The 8,293-nt window shown below is 68.3% G+C and overlaps 1 protein-coding gene across 1 annotated transcript; it reads left to right on the top strand.

Annotated features, from left to right (window-relative positions):
• Positions 1–13: 13 nt before the first annotated feature.
• On the top strand, positions 14–8,267 carry PHYSODRAFT_330910 (hypothetical protein; the record flags this gene model as incomplete). The annotated part of the gene is made up of 2 exons (XM_009527614.1): positions 14–3,918; positions 3,970–8,267. Coding segments are annotated over 2 exons (8,203 nt in total), but the record flags the coding sequence as incomplete, so codon positions are not given.
• Between the last annotated feature and the right edge of the window lie 26 nt (positions 8,268–8,293).

Genomic DNA, 8,293 nt, shown 5'->3' with positions numbered 1-8,293 from the left:
TGTCGGTCGGAGCGGCATTGCTAGCGGTGCGTCTGCATCTGGCGCTGTGTCGGTCGTGTCTGGTTCTGCGGTGGACGGCGCATCCGGTGCTGTGCGTGTGGCCAGCGGATCTAGTACAACGGGGTCCGGTGGTTTGCTGAGCGTGGCGGGCGGTTCCAGCGGCGCGGCGGGGTCGGGAGGAAGTGTTCTCGTGAACGGCGGCAGTTCGCTGACAGGTTTGTCCGGTTCCGTGGACGTGAGCGGCGGAACTTCCTCATCCAGTGGATCTGGCGGCGCGGTTAGCGTTTCCGGCGGGTCGTCTTCTAGCGGCATCGGTGGGGACGTGACTGTGTCGAGTGGCGCCTCTGGCAGCTCCGCTGGTGGCAGCGGTGTGTTCGTCCGTAGCGGTTCTGGCGGCAGCCTGAGCCTCGTTCAGGGCGACAGTGGTGCTGTCGGCGGCGATGTGGAGTTGCGTGGCGGCAGCGTGGACAGCGCGACCGCGGCGCAGACGGTGAGGATTGTCGGATCAGCGAACGCTCAAGGCGCGGGTGGCGACGTGTCGATCGACGGCGGGTCGTCCGCGGCGACAGTGGGCGGCTCGGTGTTGCTGACGAGCGGCGGCGGCGCCGTGAGTAGTGGCGGCGTGATTGTTTCTACGAGCGTCGTGTCCGGTGGCTCGAGTGGCGCCGTCGACGTGCGCAGCAGCGCTAGCAGCGTGTCTAGCGGGTCTGTCCGCATTGGAAGCGGGTCTGGAGATGCTAGTGCAGGGTCCGTCGAGGTGGCTGGTGGCTCGTCCGCTACGGGTGAGGGCTCCAGCGTATCTGTGTTGGGCGGCGCGTCGGATTCGTCGGCGGGCGGCAGCGTGACGATCCTGAGCGGTGAAAGTGCTTCGACGGTGAGCGGCGCAGTGACGCTCGGGTCGGGCAGCGGTGCGGCTTCCGTGAGCAGTGGCGCGGTGTCGTTGACGAGTGGGTCGGTCGAGGCCGGTTCGTCAGGCGCTGTGTCGATCGGATCTGGTGCGTCGTCGACGCAGTCGAGCGGGTCAGTGAGCGTGTCTGGCGGCGAGGCTGCAGGTGCTGGCGGGTCGGTTAGCGTGTCCGGCGGTATCAGTTCGGGCGACTTGGGCGGCTCGTTGGGTTTGGCCGGTGGTGCTGGCGCGACGGGCGGTGACGTGACGGTGTCTGGCGGCGCAAGCGCGTCGGGCAACGGCGCGTCGCTGGCGTTGCTCAGCGGAGAAGGTCCAAGCAGCAGCGGCGAGGCGCGACTGGCTAGCGCATCCGGCGCAGCGTCGGGCGGTGTACGGATTTCGTCCGGCTCGGCATCTGGGTCCGGCAGTACGGACTCTGCTGGCAGCATTAGCGTGTCGGTGGGGTCGTCTGTCGTTGACGGCGGCGCCGTGGACGTGCGCGGCGGTTCGAGCGATCAAGCTGCGGCAGGCGATGTTGTGTTGGTGGGCGGCTCGTCACTGTCGACAGCGTCTTCGACTGGAGTCGTGGCTGGCGCCGTTCGGCTGGAGGGCGGCAGCTCTGCCGGAGACAGTGCCGGCGGCCATGCATTCGTGTCGGGCGGTACCGGTGTCGTGGAGGGCGGCTCGGTGTCCGTGCTGAGCGGTAGTGGCAGTGACGCAGCTGCCATCAGCGGTGACGCGATCCTGGGGTCATCCGCTCCTGGTGCGAGCGGAGCCAGTGGGTCCGTCGAGGTGAGTAGTGGCGCTACCACGGGAGGCTTGTCCGGCGATGTGACGCTGGGCAGCGGAGCTTCGACCGGGAGCGACTCGGGCTCCGTGACGGTGGCTGGCGGCTCGAGCGACGCGGCGAGCGGCGGCTCTGTGTCGGTGCTCGGCGGAAGCAGCAGCGGTTCGTCAGCTGGTGGCGCGGTATCGCTGTTGAGCGGCGCGGCCAGTGCGAGCAGCGGCGTCGTTACGGTGTCGAGCGCGGCTGCCACAGGCTCGAGCGTGAGCGGTGACGTGGGCGTCAGCACTGGCGATGCCGACTCCGGCGCGTCGGGATTGTTGTCAGTTGCGTCTGGCGGCAGCGCGAGCGGGTCGAGCGGGTCTGTGGTCGTGTCGAGCGGTGTTTCAGACTCGTCGGACGCAGGCAGCGTGCAGATTCGCGGCGGGCCGACTGGAAGCACGAGCGCGCGCGGGGGCTCTGTGTTCGTGTCGTCCGGCGAGGACGGCGCGGTGAGCTTGTCGAGCGGTGTTCGTCGCAGTGCTGCCGGCGGCACGGTCGAAGTTGTTGCCGGCGATAGTACGGATAGCACTACGGGTGGCGGCTCGGTGAGTGTGCGCGGCGGATCTCTGACGGCGTCATCTGGTGTTGCTGGAGGCGTCGCCTTAACTGGCGGTGTCGGTTCGTCTAGCGCTGCGACCGGAGGCGGCATCGTTCTGGCCGGCGGTGCGAGCGAGGCTGGCGCTGGCGGTGTCGTGGACGTTGCTTCGGGTGCGGGTTTGCTGGGCAGCGGCGACGTGAGCGTGACGAGCGGTGCTTCTGCGAGCGGAGACGCATTGAGCGGTTCTGCGACGATCGGGAGCGGCGCGTCGGTGGATGCAGCGTCGGGCGTGGTGACGCTGTCTTCCGGTTCTTCGGGGTCGGGTAGCAGCGGCGACGTGTCCGTGCAGTCTGGCGAGGCGTCTACCACAGCAGGCAGTGTGTTTGTGTCGGGCGGTTCTAGCAGCTCGTCGACGGGCGGCGCGGTGTCGGTGTCTAGCGGCACTGGCAGTGTCTCGAGCGGCGTTGTGTCGGTCGGAAGCGGCATTGCTAGCGGTACGTCTGCGTCTGGTGGTGTGTCGGTCGTGTCTGGCTCTGCGGTGGACGGCGCATCTGGTGCTGTTAATGTGGCCAGCGGATCTAGTACAACGGGGTCCGGTGGTTTGCTGAGCGTGGCGGGCGGTTCCAGCGGCGCGGCAGGGTCGGGAGGAAGTGTTCTCGTGACTGGCGGCGATTCGGAGACGGGTTCGTCCGGTTCCGTGGACGTGAGCGGCGGAACTTCCTCATCCAGTGGATCTGGCGGCGCGGTTAGCGTTTCCGGCGGGTCGTCTTCTAGCGGCATCGGTGGGGACGTGACTGTGTCGAGTGGCGCCTCTGGCAGCTCCGCTGGTGGCAGCGGTGTGTTCGTCCGTAGCGGTTCTGGCGGCAGCCTGAGCCTCGTCCAGGGCGACAGTGGTGCTGTCGGCGGCGATGTGGAGTTGCGTGGCGGCAGCGTGGACAGCGCGACCGCGGCGCAGACGGTGAGGATTGTCGGATCAGCGAACGCTCAAGGCGCGGGTGGCGACGTGTCGATCGACGGCGGGTCGTCCGCGGCGACAGTGGGCGGCTCGGTGTTGCTGACGAGCGGCGGCGGTGCCGAGAGCAGTGGCGGCGTGATTGTTTCAACGAGCGTCGTGTCCGGTGGCTCGAGTGGCGCCGTCGACGTGCGCAGCAGCGCTAGCAGCGTGTCTAGCGGGTCTGTCCGCATTGGAAGCGGGTCTGGAGACGCAAGTGCAGGGTCCGTCGAGGTGGCTGGTGGCTCGTCCGCTACGGGTGAGGGCTCCAGCGTATCTGTGTTGGGCGGCGCGTCGGATTCGTCGGCGGGCGGCAGCGTGACGATCCTGAGCGGTGAAAGTGCTTCGACGGTGAGCGGCGCAGTGACGCTCGGGTCGGGCAGCGGTGCGGCTTCCGTGAGCAGTGGCGCGGTGTCGTTGACGAGTGGGTCGGTCGAGGCCGGTTCGTCAGGCGCTGTGTCGATCGGATCTGGTGCGTCGTCGACGCAGTCGAGCGGGTCAGTGAGCGTGTCTGGCGGCGAGGCTGCAGGTGCTGGCGGGTCGGTTAGCGTGTCCGGCGGTATCAGTTCGGGCGACTTGGGCGGCTCGTTGGGTTTGGCCGGTGGTGCTGGCGCGACGGGCGGTGACGTGACGGTGTCTGGCGGCGCAAGCGCGTCGGGCAACGGCGCGTCGCTGGCGTTGCTCANCGGAGAAGGTCCAAGCAGCAGCGGCGAGGCGCGACTGGCTAGCGCATCCGGCGCAGCGTCGGGCGGTGTACGGATTTCGTCCGGCTCGGCATCTGGGTCCGGCAGTACGGACTCTGCTGGCAGCATTAGCGTGTCGGTGGGGTCGTCTGTCGTTGACGGCGGCGCCGTGGACGTGCGCGGCGGTTCGAGCGATCAAGCTGCGGCAGGCGATGTTGTGTTGGTGGGCGGCTCGTCACTGTCGACAGCGTCTTCGACTGGAGTCGTGGCTGGCGCCGTTCGGCTGGAGGGCGGCAGCTCTGCCGGAGACAGTGCCGGCGGCCATGCATTCGTGTCGGGCGGTACCGGCGTCGTGGAGGGCGGCTCGGTGTCCGTGCTGAGCGGTAGCGGCAGTGACGCAGCTGCCATCAGCGGTGACGCGATCCTGGGGTCATCCGCTCCTGGTGCGAGCGGAGCCAGTGGGTCCGTCGAGGTGAGTAGTGGCGCTACCACGGGAGGCGTGTCCGGCGATGTGACGCTGGGCAGCGGAGCTTCGACCGGGAGCGACTCGGGCTCCGTGACGGTGGCTGGCGGCTCGAGCGACGCGGTGAGCGGCGGCTCTGTGTCGGTGCTCGGCGGAAGCAGCAGCGGCTCGTCAGCTGGTGGCGCGGTATCGCTGTTGAGCGGCGCGGCCAGTGCGAGCAGCGGCGTCGTTACGGTGTCGAGCGCGGCTGCCACAGGCTCGAGCGTGAGCGGTGACGTGGGCGTCAGCACTGGCGATGCCGACTCCGGCGCGTCGGGATTGTTGTCAGTTGCGTCTGGCGGCAGCGCGAGCGGGTCGAGCGGGTCTGTGGTCGTGTCGAGCGGTGTTTCAGACTCGTCGGACGCAGGCAGCGTGCAGATTCGCGGCGGGGCGACTGGAAGCACGAGCGCGCGCGGGGGCTCTGTGTTCGTGTCGTCCGGCGAGGACGGCGCGGTGAGCTTGTCGAGCGGTGTTCGTCGCAGTGCTGCCGGCGGCACGGTCGAAGTTGTTGCCGGCGATAGTACGGATAGCACTACGGGTGGCGGCTCGGTGAGTGTGCGCGGCGGATCTCTGACGGCGTCATCTGGTGTTGCTGGAGGCGTCGCCTTAACTGGCGGTGTCGGTTCGTCTAGCGCTGCGACCGGAGGCGGCATCGTTCTGGCCGGCGGCGCAAGCGATGCTGGCGCAGGGGGTGTCGTGGACATTGCTTCGGGTGCGGGTTTGCTGGGCAGCGGCGACGTGAGCGTGACGAGCGGTGCTTCTGCGAGCGGAGACGCATTGAGCGGTTCTGCGACGATCGGGAGCGGCGCGTCGGTGGATGCAGCGTCGGGCGTGGTGACGCTGTCTTCCGGTTCTTCGGGGTCGGGTAGCAGCGGCGACGTGTCCGTGCAGTCTGGCGAGGCGTCTACCACAGCAGGCAGTGTGTTTGTGTCGGGCGGTTCTAGCAGTTCGTCGACGGGCGGCGCGGTGTCGGTGTCTAGCGGCACTGGCAGTGTCTCGAGCGGCGTTGTGTCGGTCGGAAGCGGCATTGCTAGCGGTACGTCTGCGTCTGGTGGTGTGTCGGTCGTGTCTGGCTCTGCGGTGGACGGCGCATCTGGTGCTGTTAATGTGGCCAGCGGATCTAGTACAACGGGGTCCGGTGGTTTGCTGAGCGTGGCGGGCGGTTCCAGCGGCGCGGCAGGGTCGGGAGGAAGTGTTCTCGTGACTGGCGGCGATTCGGAGACGGGTTCGTCCGGTTCCGTGGACGTGAGCGGCGGAACTTCCTCATCCAGTGGATCTGGCGGCGCGGTTAGCGTTTCCGGCGGGTCGTCTTCTAGCGGCATCGGTGGGGACGTGACTGTGTCGAGTGGCGCCTCTGGCAGCTCCGCTGGTGGCAGCGGTGTGTTCGTCCGTAGCGGTTCTGGCGGCAGCCTGAGCCTCGTCCAGGGCGACAGTGGTGCTGTCGGCGGCGATGTGGAGTTGCGTGGCGGCAGCGTGGACAGCGCGACCGCGGCGCAGACGGTGAGGATTGTCGGATCAGCGAACGCTCAAGGCGCGGGTGGCGACGTGTCGATCGACGGCGGGTCGTCCGCGGCGAGTGTGGGCGGCTCGGTGTTGCTGACGAGCGGCGGCGGTGCCGAGAGCAGTGGCGGCGTGATTGTTTCAACGAGCGTCGTGTCCGGTGGCTCGAGTGGCGCCGTCGACGTGCGCAGCAGCGCTAGCAGCGTGTCTAGCGGGTCTGTCCGCATTGGAAGCGGGTCTGGAGATGCTAGTGCAGGGTCCGTCGAGGTGGATGGTGGCTCGTCCGCTACGGGTGAGGGCTCCAGCGTATCTGTGTTGGGCGGCGCGTCGGATTCGTCGGCGGGCGGCAGCGTGACGATCCTGAGCGGTGAAAGTGCTTCGAGGTTGAGCGGCGCAGTGACGCTCGGGTCGGGCAGCGGTGCGGCTTCCGTGAGCAGTGGCGCGGTGTCGTTGACGAGTGGGTCGGTCGAGACCAGTTCGTCAGGCGCAGTGTCGATCGGATCTGGTGCGTCGTCGACGCAGTCGAGCGGGTCGGTGAGCGTGTCTGGCGGCGAGGCTGCAGGTGCTGGCGGGTCGGTTAGCGTGTCCGGCGGTATCAGTTCGGGCGACTTGGGCGGCTCGTTGGGTTTGGCCGGTGGTGCTGGCGCGACGGGCGGTGACGTGACGGTGTCTGGCGGCGCAAGCGCGTCGGGCAACGGCGCGTCGCTGGCGTTGCTCAGCGGAGAAGGTCCAAGCAGCAGCGGCGAGGCGCGACTGGCTAGCGCATCCGGCGCAGCGTCGGGCGGTGTACGGATTTCGTCCGGCTCGGCATCTGGGTCCGGCAGTACGGACTCTGCTGGCAGCATTAGCGTGTCGGTGGGGTCGTCTGTCGTTGACGGCGGCGCCGTGGACGTGCGCGGCGGTTCGAGCGATCAAGCTGCGGCAGGCGATGTTGTGTTGGTGGGCGGCTCGTCACTGTCGACAGCGTCTTCGACTGGAGTCGTGGCTGGCGCCGTTCGGCTGGAGGGCGGCAGCTCTGCCGGAGACAGTGCCGGCGGCCATGCATTCGTGTCGGGCGGTACCGGTGTCGTGGAGGGCGGCTCGGTGTCCGTGCTGAGCGGTAGTGGCAGTGACGCAGCTGCCATCAGCGGTGACGCGATCCTGGGGTCATCCGCTCCTGGTGCGAGCGGAGCCAGTGGGTCCGTCGAGGTGAGTAGTGGCGCTACCACGGGAGGCTTGTCCGGCGATGTGACGCTGGGCAGCGGAGCTTCGACCGGGAGCGACTCGGGCTCCGTGACGGTGGCTGGCGGCTCGAGCGACGCGGCGAGCGGCGGCTCTGTGTCGGTGCTCGGCGGAAGCAGCAGCGGTTCGTCAGCTGGTGGCGCGGTATCGCTGTTGAGCGGCGCGGCCAGTGCGAGCAGCGGCGTCGTTACGGTGTCGAGCGCGGCTGCCACAGGCTCGAGCGTGAGCGGTGACGTGGGCGTCAGCACTGGCGATGCCGACTCCGGCGCGTCGGGATTGTTGTCAGTTGCGTCTGGCGGCAGCGCGAGCGGGTCGAGCGGGTCTGTGGTCGTGTCGAGCGGTGTTTCAGACTCGTCGGACGCAGGCAGCGTGCAGATTCGCGGCGGGCCGACTGGAAGCACGAGCGCGCGCGGGGGCTCTGTGTTCGTGTCGTCCGGCGAGGACGGCGCGGTGAGCTTGTCGAGCGGTGTTCGTCGCAGTGCTGCCGGCGGCACGGTCGAAGTTGTTGCCGGCGATAGTACGGATAGCACTACGGGTGGCGGCTCGGTGAGTGTGCGCGGCGGATCTCTGACGGCGTCATCTGGTGTTGCTGGAGGCGTCGCCTTAACTGGCGGTGTCGGTTCGTCTAGCGCTGCGACCGGAGGCGGCATCGTTCTGGCCGGCGGCGCAAGCGATGCTGGCGCAGGGGGTGTCGTGGACATTGCTTCGGGTGCGGGTTTGCTGGGCAGCGGCGACGTGAGCGTGACGAGCGGTGCTTCTGCGAGCGGAGACGCATTGAGCGGTTCTGCGACGATCGGGAGCGGCGCGTCGGTGGATGCAGCGTCGGGCGTGGTGACGCTGTCTTCCGGTTCTTCGGGGTCGGGTAGCAGCGGCGACGTGTCCGTGCAGTCTGGCGAGGCGTCTACCACAGCAGGCAGTGTGTTTGTGTCGGGCGGTTCTAGCAGCTCGTCGACGGGCGGCGCGGTGTCGGTGTCTAGCGGCACTGGCAGTGTCTCGAGCGGCGTTGTGTCGGTCGGAAGCGGCATTGCTAGCGGTACGTCTGCGTCTGGTGGTGTGTCGGTCGTGTCTGGCTCTGCGGTGGACGGCGCATCTGGTGCTGTTAATGTGGCCAGCGGATCTAGTAGTACGGGGTCCGGTGGTTTGCTG

The sequence above is a fragment of the Phytophthora sojae genome (assembly GCF_000149755.1).
Source record: "Phytophthora sojae unplaced genomic scaffold PHYSOscaffold_4, whole genome shotgun sequence".
Classification (NCBI taxonomy): domain Eukaryota; phylum Oomycota; class Peronosporomycetes; order Peronosporales; family Peronosporaceae; genus Phytophthora; species Phytophthora sojae.
This window is presented reverse-complemented; position numbering and strand designations above follow the sequence as displayed.